The 19,725-nt window shown below is 38.9% G+C and overlaps 2 protein-coding genes across 2 annotated transcripts; both read right to left on the bottom strand.

Annotated features, from left to right (window-relative positions):
* Window positions 1-411: 411 nt before the first annotated feature.
* rln1 (relaxin 1) lies at window positions 412-2,812 on the bottom strand. Its single transcript, XM_030768811.1, has 2 exons — window positions 2,605-2,812; window positions 412-800 (listed from the first exon to the last, which is right to left on the bottom strand). Exons 1-2 carry the CDS (start codon window positions 2,810-2,812, stop codon window positions 412-414), a joined length of 597 nt encoding a protein of 198 aa, XP_030624671.1.
* Window positions 2,813-3,429: 617 nt separating this feature from the next.
* Window positions 3,430-16,718, bottom strand: plgrkt (plasminogen receptor, C-terminal lysine transmembrane protein). The gene is made up of 5 exons (XM_030768812.1): window positions 16,630-16,718; window positions 15,385-15,469; window positions 7,279-7,409; window positions 5,291-5,400; window positions 3,430-4,415 (listed from the first exon to the last, which is right to left on the bottom strand). Exons 2-5 carry the CDS (start codon window positions 15,463-15,465, stop codon window positions 4,288-4,290), a joined length of 450 nt encoding a protein of 149 aa, XP_030624672.1. The 5' UTR covers window positions 15,466-15,469; window positions 16,630-16,718; the 3' UTR covers window positions 3,430-4,287.
* Between the last annotated feature and the right edge of the window lie 3,007 nt (window positions 16,719-19,725).

Genomic DNA, 19,725 nt, shown 5'->3' on the forward strand with positions numbered 1-19,725 from the left:
CCTAAGGGTAGAGTGACCTCTTAAGGAATTTCATGTTTCAACATAAAAAAAGCATTTTCTCTTGTGTTGGAGGTGAGCTTGTGGGATTTTTGTTTGTTTGCTGATTGGTTGGTTTTTGCTTTGTTTTTGTTTGGTTTTTTTTGGGGGGGGGGGGTCAGACTGTCATCATTTGAACAGTACAATGAATTGTTTCTTTTCAGTGAGCTTTTAGAAACAGTATTCAGGCAGGAGACAAATTTCTTTTTGAAACTTACATTTATTCAGATATTAACCAGAAATAGTTTTCAGTGTTTGTATGTACTCTAGAAATTAAACACAGTGAATCATATATTGTACACATAGTCCTTCCAAAACATTGGAAAGAGCTAGCCTCACAGACCTGAACCTCTCCCTCTCCCCCTAACACCACCTTCAGCAAAGTCGGCCAATGTCGTTCTTTGTACAGCCCTGGTTACAGCACATGCCTGCCACACCCACTGAAAAGTTTCTCTTCTTTCTGTCTGGGTGTGGCCAGGTAATTTTTGTGCTCCTTGCTTGGTCCCCTTCCAGTGCTGTGGAAGAGAACAGTGCTCCCAGCCAGCCAGTGACTCCTCCTTGCTCTGCTCCCTCACTGAAATCCAGATCTCCCCTTCCCTGAGCCTGGTCATCCATTGCTTGTAGGAGTTCAGAAAGAGAGGGGGAGGAGGCGGATGAAGAGAGGAGGGAAGGTTGGTTTGCCGCTGCGAGTTGTAGACTCTGAGACCAGCTGAGCTCATCGTCTCTGTTCTTGGGGTTAGAGTAGGAGCTCAGAAGAAAGGGATCTAAGGAGGAAAGAATGAAAGGAATGGACATTCAAGATAGCTCCTTTGTGCATCTTGAACAGCTGGGGCTATCTATACCCTTTATATCTGCTTGTGCCACCTGAACAGTGACAGTGTTCAAAATGGAACTTGAGACTGATTTGGTCATCTGTAAAGTTGTACATATGGTTCATTAGATCAAGAATGCAAACAATCACATCTGTACACGTTCATATTTCTGACAGCCAGAATAATTTGTATACAAGGCTCAGAACCTGTTTAGATATCTAAGACATATTTCATCGTTGTCCCATTCTTGTTGAATGTAGATAAGTAGGCTAATGTTAGCGGGATTTGAATACAAAGAGCTCTCAAAGGGTCCTCTAGTATTCTTTTGGATTAGACTGCTGAATGTTCGGAAGATTGTCGTTCCAGGTGACAGGAAATAAAACGTGCTATCGTTGAGACATTCTGACGTAATTGTTTTTACACTCAACCGTGCCATTAACTATAAATTGGAATTATTTAACGAAGTCACGCTGCTCACTTTAAACGAAAATGAATAAATCGAGCGATGCCCGTCACTGTAAACGGGCATTATTTCCATTTGCCCCTAATGATTTAAAGAGAAATTTTATTCTAAATGTAAACTGCAATTTCACTTTGTAAACTTCTTTAAATGCAAATATCACTTTCTTGTCATTCTGATGTCTCTGAGGTCATTTTAGGCTCCATAACTTCTACTGACTGGAATGAGCGGCAATTATATAGAACCACATACTAACAAGCACAATTAATTTGCGAAGATAAGACTAGTTCATTTGGACTCTTTTGTTCTACAAACTTTTGAGCGCACTGTGTCCTCTCGTCAGCCCCTCATCTCTCGCTACAAACTGCTTTGATAGGCCAACGGTGTTTTATTATTTCAGTTTCTACACGGGTAATTTTCTGGATGGAACAAATATGTCCTCAGAACAACACTGCGCTCTAACTGAATTCTATTCCCCTTTTTATGAGGACCTCACGAAAATCCCATCAATTGTTCTCGCGGTAGGAAATACTTGGAGCTAAAATACGTTATCTGTCTTTGAAATGTGTGCGGACAAATATGTAAATTAATTAAATGAGACAGCATCGTTTAACGTACACAAAAACAAGCTTGTGAAATCTCAACAGTTTCTCCAATAGGTAACCTACTTTCTTCTAAGCTGTTTCCTCATTGTCAGTTCTCAGCGTTTGCTCATGTTGAATACAGTCTCATTTAACTGAGCACTGGTATGGCGGTATGAAATTGAAAGTTTATCTCTGCGCAGGAAATGCGATTTTTTCCCCATTTGCAACACTGATGCGAATTTTAAAATAACCGCATCACTGGATGTTTATTTGCAGTCAATCTATGAGACACGATGAGGGAGAGAGAGAGAGAGACAGAGATGTATGGCAGGATACATTAATTTTCGGCGTTTTAAGCGGAATCAAAATGAACTGTTGTCCTTGGTTCTGAAATCGGTTTTGCGAAATTGTTGTCAGATAAACATACCTAATTTTCAATTAATCACTTTCCCCTAACTTTCTCTTATTTCTAAAATACCGGTGGAGATGTCCATGTGAGATAAAGTCGCGCAAATTTAAAATCTAAAACTCTGTGTTCTTTCTTACCCTATGTTCTTACTTCAGTGCGAGCGAAACAGGTACAACCTGGCGACGGACAATATAAAAAGGCACATTGTCTATTGTGTGAGTTTATGCGAAATTAAGCGTCGTTTTCAGAAGCTGGATCAAAAGTTATTCTAACTACTTTATGATGTGATGGCAGTAGACTTACTGATTTCGTTACTTCCAGTTAGGTCCAGATCCACAGACCGCTTCCACCTGGACCCGCCACAGGTGAAGATAACGGCTCGGATGAACTCTCTGCCGCACAGTTTCACTCCGTAATCTCTGGGTAATGCGGCTTTGCTTGCGCTGTGAGCGCCAGTACACATGGATATAGTGTAAATACTGACTAGAACCACAGAAAGTAATCTACACATTGTTCTTTGATCTGACCTCCTGTCTGCTGAACACCGTGCGAAGTAAAAAAAAAAAGTTCGTCCGCTCTCTTTTGGGTCGGCTTTGAAACTGTGATCCTACTCTATTTCTTGCGTTTTCAGCGCAGTGGTTGAGGAGACGACGCACTGTAGTACTCGATTTCTGCACCTTTTTTGATGCTGTTCCTTCGTAATTGTTCGGATTCTTATATAGAACCTCAGCATTCATTGACCGACGTCATTCTTACCCCCCCGTCCCTAACTGGACCCCACCTGTTTTTGTCTGGTGTTAAAGCATTTAAGTAAGTTGAGTGATTCAGAGAAGTTGATGACACAGTAAAATTATTTTTTCTTTTATGAGACAAAAGAACCACCGACAGTAAGGGGTTTGCAGTGAGTGATTTTACTCCTGATAGAAATTTCATCAGAGCATCACATGTACTGATGGACAGACATACATCTTTCAACTTTTTTTCTACATATGGCAGCTTCAGTAAGACAGATGGCAGCTTCAGTACGTCCTTTTGTTGAAATGTTGCTTAAATGGACATGGTTTACTACTAAAAACTGAGTTTAATGTATTTAGGAACACATTTTTCTTTTCAAAACACCCCCCAAAAAACCAAACCTCAAACAAACAAACCCAAATATATATATATATAAAAATAAGTGCAACTTTTTCCTTTTGTAAAGATGTCGGTCATTTGTGTTAAGGGTCTAATTACAACATAAATCATTTACATAATCTTTATGTACCTTAATATCCTCCGACACTGTCTTCAGTCAATATTTTGCACTTGTAAGTCATTTTTACAGATACATTTTCATGTTTCATGTATCTAATGACAGTGGGATAATACAGCAACGACCACATCAAAGTATTCAATACAGGCCATTCTGTCAGTGCCAAACAGGAGCCATTTTACATGTAAATGTGGATAAACACACTCTAAAGTAGTGCATTTTATTCTTAGTCTTCAGCACATATAAGAAATAATAAAGCTGGATTTCAATCCTAGCCTGAGTGTTAAGATTCAAAAGTCAGCATGACCAAAAGACTGCACAGCAAAACTTTAGCTTAACTAGCTGCAAATGCTAAAATGACTCCTCTACGAATGGTTGTGCAGTGATTGATGGCGGATATTTCCGGCTACAGTGAATGACCACCATAACAATTACTGGTTGGACTACTTAGATCCTATCACAAACTGGTTGGGGAATGACTAAATGTCTGCTTCTAAACTGACTATACACTTCTAAACTGACTATACATCTCTAAACAGGCTAAATGTTTGTCGGGTATGGAGAGCAGTGGTTGGTTGAGGCGTTTGTTGTTTGCTGCTGCTGTTACACAATAATTTTTTGACATCTCTGCTTCAGCTGTGAAGGCGAGCGTTAACTGGGTGAGGATGAGTACAGTGGATGGTTGATTAAGGCCCCGTGTGAGTGACAGTCTGACCATGCCTCCAGCTCATGTCTCATTTCTCCAGAAGAGATGAGAGGGAGGATTTGGCTCGCCGGGCTTTTTCAATGCTCTCAAACGTCGGCGTTCCGTGAGGCAAATCCAAACGGCCGTGTTCCTGAGTCATGATCACTTCAGCCTCCTCTGTAATGAAATTGGAAAGATGACATTGCCATTTACAAAAGATTAAATATTAACAATAACTGTTTTTGTCTATAGGCTTTATTTTGAGCTATTTAAGTCCTTATTTGACAAAAAAAGTACCTATGTTAAACTTCTGAGATTATTAAATCTTCTGCAAACCTTTGCATATCTGAAAGACCGGACCAGTTAGCACCTGATTTGGCTAAACGTTTACAAATGATCTAAAAAACAAATCTATCTGCTTAACTGACAACTAGTTGGGTCCATCGTAAAATACCAGTCTGTCTGGGGTACCAGAAAACAGAGCACACAATCCTAAGAGAATTTAACAATGTCAGAAATGTCTTATTACATCAGTTTTCAGTAGTCAGTGCAGTGAAACACAGATGATCCAACTTACAAAGATTGTTTAAGGTTTCAAACTATTACAGCAGGTTTTGATTAGGGGTTGAATTTAGGAGGAAAAGGAGAATGGTGAAATTCCAAATTAGATTTTTTAAGATATTATTTCTTAGTTTCCCACTCTATCTTTTTTCCTACCATTTTCTGGACCACATGGAACGCACAATTACCCATGAGGAAAACACCTCACAATTACCCATAAGGAAAACACCTCAGGTTAGCATACGCTTCATCCAATATGTCTGAAGCCAGCTGTATCTTCTCACATTACAGGTTGCATAGCAGTATTAAGCGATGTAATGCACTTGGACCACTATCTTCACTGTGACACTTTCAAGTACATAGGCGGTTAACTATAAATAACCACCTTTCCAGCACTGAGCTGGAGACTGACCCTAACTTGCCCATACACTCTCTCATGATCTTTCACAGTATACAGTATGAAATAAAAGAAATAGAGGACATGATCATACCCCTCATGCGATGAACAAATGTCCCATAGGCCATGTCCAGCTGATAAACCAGAATGAAGCTCAGAGGGATGACCGGAGCAAACAGACCTGGCTTCTTTCTCCTAACTGCTCTGTCAAAGACAAACGGCAAACACACAACCAACACACATCAGAAAAATAAAACAACTTCATATTAAAAGTGTGTTTCAATATCCTGTATATGGTAAATAAAAACAGTACCATGTATGGCATAAAACTATTATGTCAAGATAGCGTCTACATAAATGACACCAGTTATACAAAACTACCCTACTTATGGCATATATGCTGGACAACAAAAACTATATACAGTGCATGAAAACTAGACTGTGAAAACTATACTATATGACATGCCATGTTAACAGTGACTACACTGGCTTAGTTTGAAACACCTCCACACTGCAGAGGGTAACACATATCAAACAACATTGAGAATACTGATGGTTACAATCACTGCAAGACATAGGCTGTGTCCGAAATGGCATACTAGCGTACTGCATACTGCACACTAGCCTAGTATACACTGTATACTGCACGCTACTCCACACACTAGTATACAGTATGGTACGCAATTATGAGAACTTTCGTGTAGTGTACTACACGTTTGCTATCGGTTGGGCTATCTCCTCTGTTAAAATCGAACAACATACGACTACAACAAATATCTATCAAAAGTAGCCCTATAAGAAAGTGTATGAAGACTTATTACACCAAAATATGCAACTGATACATTTATATTCGGAACTGCAGCTGCAGTTGAAGTTGAAGCCACTTCTGTCGCTGTCCGCCATGTTTTTAATTTTTTTTTGACAGTTGGAAATCACCGCGTTGCTTCGTGGGATGCACTACCCGACGAAGTGAGCTCGGGATGTATACTAGAAATTTTCGCCAGAGTAGTACATCATCCGGGTAACTGTCGTGTACTGCAAAATTTATTTATTTTTCACATACTGCATACTACTTACTACTTTTACGTCATAATAAGTATGCGAGTAGTATGTAGTATGCCATTTCGGACACAGCCATAGTGATTCCACTGATCTGACTATGCACTAATCTACAGACAGACAAAGCAGAGAGAGGACACAGGCATCAGAAGAGTTCTGGAAACTACAGCATATTAGAATAGAAAGACTGAGTGGAAACATGCATGTTTAGTCAATGCATAATTCACTCCATAGTAGTTCACAACTGTGTACATTTTATCACATGCCTTTCCCCCCCTTTTCTCCTGATTTAGACATCACCCGTTTTTACCCCCTTTTCTCCTGATTTAGACATCACCCGTTTTTCCCCCTTTTCTCCTGATTTAGACATCACCCGTTTTTACCCCCTTTTCTCCTGATGTAGACATCACCCGTTTTCCCCCCTTTTCTCCTGATGTAGACATCACCCGTTTTCCCCCCTTTTCTCCTGATTTAGACATCACCCGTTTTTACCCCCTTTTCTCCTGATTTAGACATCACCCGTTTTTACCCCCTTTTCTCCTGATTTAGACATCACCCGTTTTCCCCCCCTTTTCTCCTGATTTGGACATCACCCGTTTTCCCCCCTTTTTCCTGATGTAGACATCACCCGTTTTTCCCCTTTTCTCCTGATTTAGACATCACCCGTTTTTACCCCATTTTCTCCTGATTTAGACATCACCCGTTTTTACCCCATTTTCTCCTGATTTAGACATCACCCGTTTTTTTCCCTTTTTCCCTTTAACCCTGCCGGTTACCCACTCGCAAACACAACTGGGGTCGTATGGACCCTGGCCAATCTGGCCGCGTCACCGATGTCTTTGTTGCACAACAACTGTGTCCATTTAATCCTTTTGTCTCAATCTAAACTACAGAACATACAGGTCTATTCATGTTATTGTTCTTCAAAGCAATCAATGTCTACATCACAAAAAGATTTAATAAAGTGTCTCCCAGTTCTGTTTCTTGGTGTGTGTGTGTGTGTGTGTGTGTGTGTGTACTAACCCTACAGTGAGGCCAAAAGTGGCAAGACTGAAGAAGGCTCCATAGTATTTGAGAAACTCTCTTGACCAGGCAATCTGCATGGCCATCTGCCTCTCCCTCATCTGATTCTGCATCATTATCTGACGCTCCATCTGCAAGGACGAGAGGGAGAAATAGATGGATGTATTGACAATCAGACAAACTGGAAGCAGAGGACGGAAAATGTGAGATGAAAAAACTGAATGAACTGTGAGAGAGCTGTTACATCCTTGCCTCAGGTGAGACATGTACTCCTAAGGATGCAGATTGAAGGTACGGGGTGTGATAACGGAGGGAGTGAAGAACGGAGGGAGTGAAGGACTGGGCTGGGGGATTATTGGAAACTGTGGGGAGGGGGGTGGTGGTGCAGATGGAGGGATAGATTTAGCTTTTATTACACATAAAAGCCCTGCAGTGAAACGAGGCCAAAGGAGTAGAGTTAATGAATGACTACACACAGACACAAACACACACACACACACACACACACGCACACACACGCGCGCACGGGCATCACTGAGACGCAAATCCATTTCTAAAGCTGCTCTGCCCTGACTGACCAGGAAACTACATATCAGTGGCTCTGCATTGGACACCATTTCAGGTCAAACAGCAAAAGAACACACAGCCAGTTAATGGAGCGACTCATCCACACAATTCTTCCCTCCTATTACATTAATTCAAGCTGTTTATTAGTATTCTTATGAGCTCTTTTGGGTGTATTGGTCCATTCAGATGCTTAAGGACAGTACCCAGAGCTCTCTGTCTGTTTGACCCTCAGAGGTCCTGCTTTCTTTGTAAATCCACACAATGGATCTCTCAGCAGCCTCAAAATGAGATGGGAGGTTTTCGACCACTGACCTACGACAAAATTTGCATGTTTTGTTTCAAGGTTGACTTGGTGCAGTTTTTCTGTGTGCCATTTCCTGTTTGCAAGAAAAAAGAGAACAGAAAAATATAATGTATTCCTTGTGAGACTAAATGAGAAAAATTTACGGTGCAGAATGAGGATCTAGAGGTTCTTATTTAAACTGAAAATAAAGGGGTAGAGAATTGTGTGTTGTAACATGAAGATGGTTTCACTGATAGGAAGGCAATCAATATTTACAGATTAAAAATATTTAAAATCACATTGTGGAGAAAAGAATCTTCATGTTCTCATGATTAATTTTCAAATCCATTTATAGATGTTACAGTATTGTGACCAGTCTGCAAATGAGTCTTATATCATTTTTAACATGAGTTGCATGTATCTGAATCCAATCATGTATTTATGTCCCAGTACTTGTAATTTACTCGCCTGTCTGACAGTGTTTTAAAGGAGTATATGTGTTGAGCAACATTATACATGCAAGACACTGAAATAAATCAATTTTATGATAAATTTTCTTTTTGTCACGTTTAAGCAGTCTGAGTTCATCTCATTGATTTTGCTAAATGGATTATTAATCGGGTGCTTGATATCAGGTTCCTCAAACCACTCAACCACTAAAATACTCACGAATGTGCCATTACTTCAAAATCACTGTAAACATGTGAAGGCTTGGAGTTAAAAATGAGAACCTATTGAATTATGATGGGCAACACAAATTGTCTTGATGTCATTCATGTCCCTGCTGAGCTAAAAGGGCAGCCATTTCAGAGAAATTAACAATGCGCACAAGTATTCATTTCCTGTTTCTAATCAACTCCTTTCTCTCTAACAGGTCGTCTCTGAGTGCTTATTAACCAGCAGTAAGCATCTTGTATAGAATTGAGGCCTGATTATTGTGTAGGGCTCCGAAAGCTTTCTGCAGAAAAAGACGTCAGCTATGTTAAGATGTATATTAGGTTATAAAATTAATCTTCCTCATTTTAAGCCCCATTTTGGACAATTATGGTCGTCATAAATAGTATATTGCTGCGCTTTCAAATTATAAGTCAGGTTATGCGAGGCAAATGTTGAAAATTCTCACCTAATTGCATAAGGAGTATAAAAAGGTAAAATATATTGAATAAGTACAAAATTCTTCTGATCATCATTGAGTAAATAGAAAACTGAGCTTGGATGAATCACTATCTTGTAACTATCTTGGCTGGCTTTCCAAACAAGGAGTGCTCACATCGAGACTAAATCAGGGAAGAGAAATCACCAGGCAAAGGTTCTGTCATTGCGTTTAAGCTTGTGAGCAATTGAGACGTTACTCTCCACATTACTGGAGCATAGAACATGAATTGAACATAGTTATAGTCTTAAATTCATTGAACAATAGTTCATGAGAGTCCTCTATGACAACAGTTCTAAACTCCTCTCCTGATAACTGACAAGACAGCATATTTTTGCCCTGTCTCAAAATTATGACATCTGATTCAACTTATCCCCTGATTACTATGACCCTGGATTCTTAAACTTGGTACCGTCACTATGCATTAACCACAGTATGCGATTTTGATAGGACATCTAGACACTTCTGCAAACTCTGGAAAAAGTTGATGACCAAACATCAGAAAGGATAATTACATGTACAAAGAAAGGCTTTCGCAGTACTCATCATGATTGATGCGATCAGCTGACATGGAAATGCTTGGACTACATTTTATGGGTCAATACCTGAAGAGAAACTAGAACAATATCGTTCTCTTCATATTGTTCTCAGTGAGTAGCGTGGTTTTACATGAGACAATTAAACTGAGGAGATTATTGACGGTCACCAATCAAAGGATGACTACAGGAAAATTTCCAAGATACGGAACATCCCTGTGGCATAACAAAGTCCGTTATCAAGAATGTTCTGTGATACAGAACAAAGCGGCATCAAAAAAATGGGTATCTGAGCAAACCAGGAAGGCCATCAAGAGGTCCCGTAACAGCTCTGACAAAATTATGACCTCTCACAGCTGAGATAGGAGGGTCTGCATATCTGTCAATTTACAGGGTGCTTCACAAATCTGGGCTCCATGGAGAAGGTGACAGAACAAAAGCCTGTGAAGAAACAAACAAAGAACTCCATTCACTCCATTTTTACCCTGCAGTGCACCCTGCAGTTTTATAATGTGCAAAGCCAGTATGCATTTACTCAAGTGCATTCATCATTATAAAATCTGTCTCTTTCAAATACTGACTGAGGGAGGTTGAACACTTGCATGTAATCCATTGTTTCTTGTTTTATATTTAGAATTACTTTAGGAGTCTGTAAAAATGTTGTTTTAAATAATATCATAATGGGGTATGAATTAATCACTGGCAGAAAAAAAATATATATAATGATATCACTACATAATGGTTTCACTATAAGATGTGCCAAAGTACATCATACCCTGATAGCATAAAGGTATTAACTTAAATAATTGGCAGAAACCCTACAGAAGAAAATAAATAAATAGAAGTTATGTAATAACATAACTTTTTGGGGGGGGGGGCATATCCTAGATGCCTAGAGTACCCGTGTGATAGTTCTTTTTCAACTGTGTTTCAGTACATTTTCAGCTCCATTGTGGTGCAAATCAGCCCTTATTGGTTCTAGGGGTCCAATAAATATACATTAAATATAAAAACTGAATAACATCATCAACACAGTCTTAACTCGGGTCCACTCCTAATGGCTTAACATATATTAGAATGTTCTGCCGCCAGGCTGGAGCTGGTTAATGTGTGGGGGATATGGTCTTAGCTTCAGTAGAGCTGATAACCATCAGACAGGTGAGGATTCTCATCTGCACTTACTCAGCCCAGCCCTCCAACTCCCTTCATGATATTTGTTAAAGCAATGGAGCACTAGTCACAGACATCTAGCTCCAAGGACACAGGAATGATGAACCTTATAGAAAGTGGGATGGCACAGAGCCAGGAAGGCAGAGATGCGCAGTTAAGATACAGTCCAATGTCCCCTTTAAAGTCCTGTGTATTTTCCATGGTATTTAACACACTTTTCATTAAGTTTACAATATATTGCTCTATTTAGCAGTTCATCTCAGCGTGAGAAAAAAAACACTTAACAAGAACTTTCCGAGTATATATCTAAAAGTTAAATTGGACACTGCAACACATAAAAGATAAAAGAAGGTTTGTATGTAGTTTGCAGGGAAAAAGAGCCAAACGCAGGAAGAAAAATAAAAATTGTGCTTCTTTATTTCATTCTGGAGGTGGTATGAAACTCAGCTGAGTCTTCCATATGGCTTTCAGTCACTGAGCAGGGGGAAGTATCCACTCCTCCAGCTTAGTCCAGCCAAAGTAAGTTGTCAAAGAGTCGTGAGAGAGAAAAGGAGAGAGGGAGACAGACAGAGGAGGGTGGAGGTGACGAAGCGGAAGCGGAGTTGCATCCAGTGGGAAGTTCACTGACATTTCACCGAAAGGCCATGTGTAAAGATTTCCTGACCAGTCCGTTAACGGTAAACCAGACGGAAAGTTGACACTGCTGTTCAGAGTCTGGGCCAGTTGACCAATCCCACATGTCCAGGCATGTCATACCCTCTCTCCCGGTCATACCACCTCCAGACACAAATAAAGAACCTCAGACTGTCAGAGCTGGCTTTTGTTGGACTCTTTTTAATTTCAACAGCTATGAGACCTGATTGCTTTAGTCCATGCAGATATGATAACATGGGAGATGACATCCGAACATCACATCTGAACATTCTAAACTGATATGCAGTGATAGGATGTGGCAATAGAACACAGCAGCAGAACTTAGCTGTGTAAAAAAACGCAGTAAACAAAGCCATAAAATACTGACTCGCCCCTGCTGAAAAGAGTCCTTGCATCCTATTTCAGGTAATAATACAGGTCTACCAAATAGACCAATCTTAGTGATCAGATACACACCAAAGTGGGACGACAGCTTAATCGACAAGGAAAGTCACAGGAAGCCCATTCAAAGGTACCTGCCAATGTCCATGACAATTGTATCTCTGCCCCTCTTACCTACATGCATACAGCGCGCACACACACACACACACCTGTCTCTTTCATTCATACTCCACACACTTATTCCATTCTTCAATCACACCATCACGATAACAGAATAATATGCAGAAACTCTACAATTTAAATATTTGTTCAATGGTCATATTAAGATGTCATCAATTTCAATTTCAGACGTGATGAACTGACAGTAGCTACTGCATCTCTGACAGAGAGAAAAAGAGGGAAGGAGGGGAGAAGAGCAAAGGCTGACATATTGAAATGTCATTTCTCTTCCAAACAATATGCCCGTGACGCAAGTGTGTGCAGTCTAACGCTCAAATATGGTCAAATGGTCATTAAGGCTTGACTGACAAAATGTGAAAAGATCAGCCCTGAAACACACACACTCTGGTCTGACATCTTAATGGATGTGGCTTAAAGTAGATCACAAACCGACACACACACACACACACACACACACACACACACACACACACACACACACACACACACACAAACCACTGTTACGCACTCATCTGACAGATCGTTGTATGGTATCATCCAAACTGTCATAGCATAATTTCACATTTCTAGATTGCACGCTGAGATGCCTACAGTATTGACGACCTTCTTCATTTGGACTTACACGAGGCTGAGAACAGACCACGTCCTCATATGCACTTAGCAATTATAAATAGATTCCAGAATATTCACCTAACCATTGCCGAAACGAGAATAACATCACGGTATTTTAGATGTGAGTAGAAATCATTGTAAATGCAGCTTGAAATAAATAAGTTTGGTTATTTTTGCACCGATTTCATCAGTCTAATGGATACATGGTCAAAAAATACACACGAGTCAGAAACCTACGCAGTGCAAGGAGTTGAAAAATGATGTTACACCAAGCTTTTCAGCCATAACAAATTTAAAATAATTTTTCAGATTAAGAATACTCAATTAAGAAAAGCAATTTTACAGTTTTCATTGAAATGTTGTTGTAAACTTCTATGAATCAAACACGAACAAAGCAAATTTTCACTGTCTAGAACTATGTAAAGTTTGTTTGGCTCTGTAGATTCACTCTTTTAAAGTCACACACATTGTTGTACACATATAAAAGAACATCTTTATTAAATATGATCTGGTGATACAATTTAAATTGTGAAATTAGATCAAATGTATTGCCGCCATTCTCCTATATCTTCTATATCTATTAAAACAGGTCAAACGTATGGCAAGACCTGAATGTTTTGAGTTCTAAGATAGGGACATATTTGATAATTACTTGACAAGGAAACCTATTAACCTCCTTCAGTCTCTTATAACTGCCTCTGCCTCTCTGTGTACTGGTCACTATATAATAATGCATTGAGAACCATTAAAACAGAATAATGTAAATCTCTCTCTCTCTTTATATATATATATATATATATATATATATATATATATATATATATATATATATATGTGTGTGTGTGTGTGTGTGTGTGTGTGTCTGTGTTGTCTATCTGTCTATCTAGATCTATATTTGTGTGTGTGTGTGTAGCCTATACACACACACACACACACACACAAATATAGATCTAGATAGATAGATAGACACACACTCATATATATATATATATATATATATATATATATAAAAGAAAAGTAGAGAACAATGCTATAAACTATAATACAGAATTAACAGTCATGGGAAGTAAAGAACAGTGGAGCATTTCAAGTTATTATAACTCATGTTTTAAGTTTACTCTGGATATATAAATGGTAAAGAAATGTGACGGTATTTCTGATTTTACAATGTGAAAGACCACAAGCACAGAGTGGATAACACGAGAGTGATCTCTGTGCTGCGATTAGATCAGTCTCAAACTTTCATTCACTCTCAAATTTCACTCTCAGGTCTTTTCTCACATTCAAATGAGAAAAGTATGTGTAATGGTCGGTTCGGTATTCAGAATATTAAAAATTCATTCAGAAGAAACAAACTCTTAATCTGTTCACACAGACAGGGGGCTGGTATTCAGAGTAAACGAAAAATCATCATTTTGAAATGCAGCTGAGAAGGTTGAGTCACAGGCCTGACCTTAACCAGAGGAGTACCCAAACTAAATCAGAGCTACCCCAGCATCAATCAAACCATTATTACCCATTATTTATTGTGTTTAAGGTGCACAGAGAAGGACAAACAGAGCCATATTTTAGAGAATGCTTAATAAGACTGTCAGAATGTGGAGGTTTTCAGTGCTGATAATGATACCGAAGTGCCCGGCTCACAGATCTCAGGTGCAGATTGCCTCACAGGCAAAAATAAATCAAAAACACATCCAGGAAGAGTTTAAAAAAACAAAACAAAACAGAACAAAACAAAAAAAACCCAAAGATTTTGGTAGCGAGGACAGTAACCTTCCTTAACGATTGTAATAAAACAAGCAGTTTACACCTCTCAGCTTGCTGCAGGGGTGCTGCAGACGCAATCTCTGCACCTGGCTAGCAATCTCTTCAAGAGAATGGAAAAAGAATGGGGACAGAAATAAGACAACACACACAAAAGGTCTGTCGTGATATCAGAATCCCTTTCTCCGAGTGAACGCACACTGGAGGTCACTGATGTGAACCTTTCTGTATGTGCAGCATGAGGTAAATCAATACCATGAAATGCCATGTAAGGGGCTGAAAATATCTGGGAATATATTTGGTAAATTCCAGGATAATGCAACCATCCTGGATTTATTTAACATTAAGATTTGTGATGGAGGGTAAACATAATTCATTGCACACAGCTATATGGATCAATACAGAGACACATTAATACAGAAGTCATCACAGTTTTTCACGGCTCTTCACATTCTTTGGCTACACACAGACCTCACTAGTTTATCGTATCCAGCACACAAAGTGTTTGCTCAAGTGGGTTTCCACCTTTCATAAGTATAAACACAAATAAAAATGTAAAATCAACATTCAGTGACATTTACACTTGTACATGGATGAATATATATTCTTATACTCAGTTGCGGTGTGAAAACTGCATGTTGAAAATGAACAGTGATGGGAAGACAGCCCACTATTTATAGATTCTTTGTGCTGAACGACATTGAGCATATTTTTCGTGCGGTATGGATATTTCCCCTTCAGTGATAAAGGTGCAGTTATCCCAACTACTCCTCTCCTTCTCTACCCCTCGCCCATTACACTTTTACCTGTAGCCGAGCATTGAGAAGCATAAATTCCTGCTGGTTTTTGAAGTTTTGGTCCATGGATTTGGAGAGTAAGAACCCCATTGTGCTGAAAAATAAAGGGGAAAAAAAGTCTGGTCACATGTCAATTTATTGTCATTCGTCAACATTCATATAATCCACATAATATACGTGGTGCATCTCCCTGTATGTAAGGAGAGCCTATTGCTTTAGTAAAGAAGCAAACCTTCCGGAACAAACATTAGATTTGAATTTAGACGACAGAAAGTTTAACTCATTTTGCACGTTTCAGTTAAATTAGGCCAAGTTCATTTTCCGTTGTGAAACTGTTACAAAGCAGTTTTGTAGAATACCAGATTTGAGACCCCAGTGAGCAACTCATGAACATATTCTCATACGCCCTCTCCCACTGTTTCCAACCGTAAGAATGTTATTTCATAGGGTTCGGATCGGTACGGTTACGGAATTCAGCGAAACCCCCACCTGTAGAGTTGCTTTACGGTTAGAGCATAATGGTATAAAAGGTTAAAGACGCGATAAACCTTTGCTCTATGGGTTTGTGCACACTATCCCGGTATATGTCTTATAACTGTCCTCTTGCTCCGATTCACTTTGGATCCTAAACGTAGTACGGGCTACCAAATGGCAAGTGGTTTGCGTTTAATTACGCTCCCCGTCATAACAATGTAAACTGAAAGCCGATGTAACTCGAACGCTGGTTTCAAGACTCATCCATCCAACTCTGTTCAGGTTGAGTGTTCCTCCGCACTCCTCAGGTGTGGTGGATTCAATGGAAGGCTGGCAATATTTAGGTAAGAGTAAGCAATCGACCAATTGCTGAAACAAACTCGAGCATATGTATATAAAGTGGAGGTGAAATCAGCTCAATGACACCGATGTGTCCTCAGGACCTCTAAAAGTAGTTCAGATCAGAACTTTGTAACCTTGCTAAAATGTTAGCAAGCGCACAAGCTATTAAAGGGCACAGAGACCCCAACTACATCAGCCCAGTATACTGTTTAATATTCAGGAGTGTCTTTCGAACACGGGTAATTTAATGCATTGCGTGTGACATTGTCACGGCAGCACAGACAGTGGATCAAAAAGAGCTAAAACTAGCTAAACTGGCTAGTTAGCTAGCATACACGTTGATATGCCTGCAATATCTTATATGTTCACAGTCGCTGTTCAGTCAAACCAAACCTTGGGACGAGCTAAACATGTATGTTGTCTATGTTAATGACATACCTTCTACTGCTATGAAGTTATTCAACAGAGACTTCTAATGAATCGTAGGTGAACTACTGTTCCTTCAAGAGCATGACAGTTGTGTTGACTGCACTGTCACAGTGAATGCCGCCCACGCTTAGCGAACTGAACTGTTGTGCCTCGCGTTTTATTGACGGAGGACTCTGGGTCATAGAGGTACAGCGATACATATGAACTTACACTCTAACCCAGCTTGTGCTTAAAGCACCCTCTTTCCAATAAAGGCCCAACAATAATGTCGCTTTTTCAGCATATAAACTACGTTAGAGGGGACATCTTCCAACAAAAATCCACACCATCGTCATGACGAAAATTAAAAAAATAATTCTAAGGCAAATACCCAGTCTATACACTGGATCGGGGTATTAAGCTCCTACCGTGTGTGTGTGTTTCTTCGAGTGGAACTAAGATACCTGTCCTTGTGCCATATTTGTGACGTTTTAGGGTTATGGAGTGATAAATCCTCCCAGCAGAGTATCTTTACTGGTGGACAAAAATCATGATATTTTTGTTGTGAACTATGATTTATGTTTTACATATAAGGATCTATGACCTAATCTTTGCTATATGGGCAGGTAAGCACGGTATATATCCAGTATAGAGAGATAAAATGCCGTATGACTGGGTCACGTAAAAAATATGGAGACTCTTTTCCATCTTTGTGTGATAATTTCTCTGGAAAGAACTGGAGCTTCACTGAATGTGGGCTGTGTTCTCTATTCCTTAAATTTGTGCCATTCCTGCCCTTGTGCACAAAGAGAGTTTAATGTGTGTGTTTTAGCCTTATTACCAAGGATTCTTTTTTTTAAAACCAGTTTCAGAAATTAACTTTTTTATTAAGTGGATTTGATTTTCAGTGGCATTTTTTGTATGTTTAAGAGGGCATTTTTAAACCTTGTAAAAAGACAGTGCACACAGCTTGTAATAAAGGCCTCTAAGAAAGAAATATGCCAACATATCATTTAATACATAAAATTATAACTTAGAAACCTTATACTGTGTCACTTTTTCATTGTTATGTTTACTGTTTACCTATACTGTCATTCAAAAAACGAGTCATTCACCAAAATACATATTTAAATCAATCACAAAATGCTACATCAATACAAAGTTCAGGGGTACAGAAGAAAACACACACACACACAGTATCCATATACCCATGAGTTTACCACTAAAAAAATGGTTTGCAGCCTCTGAATTTCCAGCTGTGCACATGGTACATGGAAGTTAAAAAAATACCATAAATATCTTTCCCATCTTCTTTCTTTTAATCAAACATGCCAAAGAAAACATCTCTAAAACAAAAAGAGAAATCATGAATGACGTGTTTGAATAAAATCCAGTGTCTGACCTAAACATTGCTTCAGAAGGATAGTGTGAAACAGTTTCATCTGCATTCCCACAAAACGAGTAGTCAGAATCGGCATCTCTTAAGGAAATGCATGTTGTTATCAGTCTGTAGTGTTCTTTAATAGTATGTTGTCACAGGTTCGTGCAAGTTACTCTTGAGTACTCTTGTTCAGACTCGCATCTAAATCTCTCCATTTCAAATGCTGCCATCTACTGGACATCAGATAAACTGTAGAGGGAGTTTTGGTTTGTTTTTGTTGTGTTTAAATGGCTGAGGTGGAAATTCACCCTAGGCAAGTCAGTCTACTGATAAAGTGTAAATAAATGATTAATCAGCCAAGTTTAGCATAACTCTTTGTGTCAGTACCTGGTTCTTCCTATGAAAAATACCAGCATACATCATGATAATGCCGCTAAAAGCCAACTGATGTGTCAAAAATGTAATTGAGACATCATTAGGCTCTCTGAATAAACTGGGGAAGCAGCTAAGGAAGTTTAAGTTTAGTTTAAGAGTTTATTTGTCATATGCAGGTTGACACAGGGTCAACGGTACAATGAAATGTGTGAGAAGAGAGAAACAGGTCAACTCAGCAATAAGAGCACAAGGAGTAGAAGAGCAAAACAGGGGATTAAGAGTAGGGGAATAAGGAGTATACTGAGAAAGAAAATATAAAAGAGAGGAGAAAATACAAAAGAGAGTTATAAATATATAAAAGGAGTTAACTATAAGAATATAAAAGAAAAATATAAAAAGAGAGGTATGCGTAATGAACAATAAGGAACATGGAGGGTGCACAATAAATATAACAGAATATGGAACAGAATATGAAATATATACACTATATACATGTGAAGGACGCTTAGATTTAAAGTTTGAAGTGGCGAGTGTGAACAGCGGTATTGCACATTGGGGATGTACAGCTTTATGTACCAGTGTAAGTATGTGTATGTAGGAAGTATGTGTATATAGCCATTAACACAAAAACGTGTCACAGTTTGTATTTGACGACACAATGCTGGCAAACTTTAGACCAGACACAATATACTCTGTTTCATGTACATGAATTTAAAAATGTGTCCTATGTCTAAACATGTTCTATTATATATAACTGTAATATTTTCAGTTATATTTTATATGTTTTACTTTCACACATTGTGTTCTTTTTGGCAGTAGGGTATTTTATATATCGCAGTAATGTCTGTAGCCTTAACTGAAATAAAACTGAGTAATCAATAATATATAGAGAAGCACAGACCAAAAGAAAAATACACGCAAGAGTGTGGCCGTGGACAGATACAGACAGACACTAGTCTACATGTAACACAATTATCTGAGTCCTAAGTCAATGGGATCTTTTCCTGAGTCATTTCTAAACTAATTTAATTGTAAAATGATGAACACGTATGATGAGGAGTATGGTAGGCTTACCAACGCGGATTTCTCTCACAAATAATTACTTCAAATGTAGTTTCAGTTAATAGCATGTAAAGTACGCCATACGCTACCTTACTTCATCTGCCCACATTGGACGGCCTAAAAATTGTACTTTATGTAAACACCAGGGGGCAGACTAGGGAAAACTAAATTTCCGGTCAATTTCCAACCAGTTTTTAAGACTTGGCCTCCCGATTGGAGAGTAAAATTTGGTTTTCTGAGCTTCAAACAACTCAAGGTGTTCATCGTTGCATGGCTCTCAGCTTATCTAAAGACTCAGAAACAAGCGA

The sequence above is a fragment of the Chanos chanos genome, chromosome 3 (assembly GCF_902362185.1).
Source record: "Chanos chanos chromosome 3, fChaCha1.1, whole genome shotgun sequence".
Lineage (NCBI taxonomy): Eukaryota > Metazoa > Chordata > Actinopteri > Gonorynchiformes > Chanidae > Chanos > Chanos chanos.

Bases quoted from the DNA above. Each gene is read 5' to 3' on its own strand.
- rln1 (XM_030768811.1), bottom strand. From the start codon at position 2,812: ATGTGTAGATTACTTTCTGTGGTTCTAGTCAGTATTTACACTATATCC. The intron at 801-2,604 runs GTAAGTCTACTG...TTTCCTCCTTAG, and splicing joins AACTGGAAGTAACGAAATCA to ATCCCTTTCTTCTGAGCTCC.
- plgrkt (XM_030768812.1), bottom strand. From the start codon at position 15,465: ATGGGGTTCTTACTCTCCAAATCCATGGACCAAAACTTCAAAAACCAG. The intron at 7,410-15,384 runs GTAAAAGTGTAA...TCGTCCTTGCAG, and splicing joins TTCTCAATGCTCGGCTACAG to ATGGAGCGTCAGATAATGAT. The intron at 4,416-5,290 runs GTATGATCATGT...ATTTCATTACAG, and splicing joins ATTTGTTCATCGCATGAGGG to AGGAGGCTGAAGTGATCATG.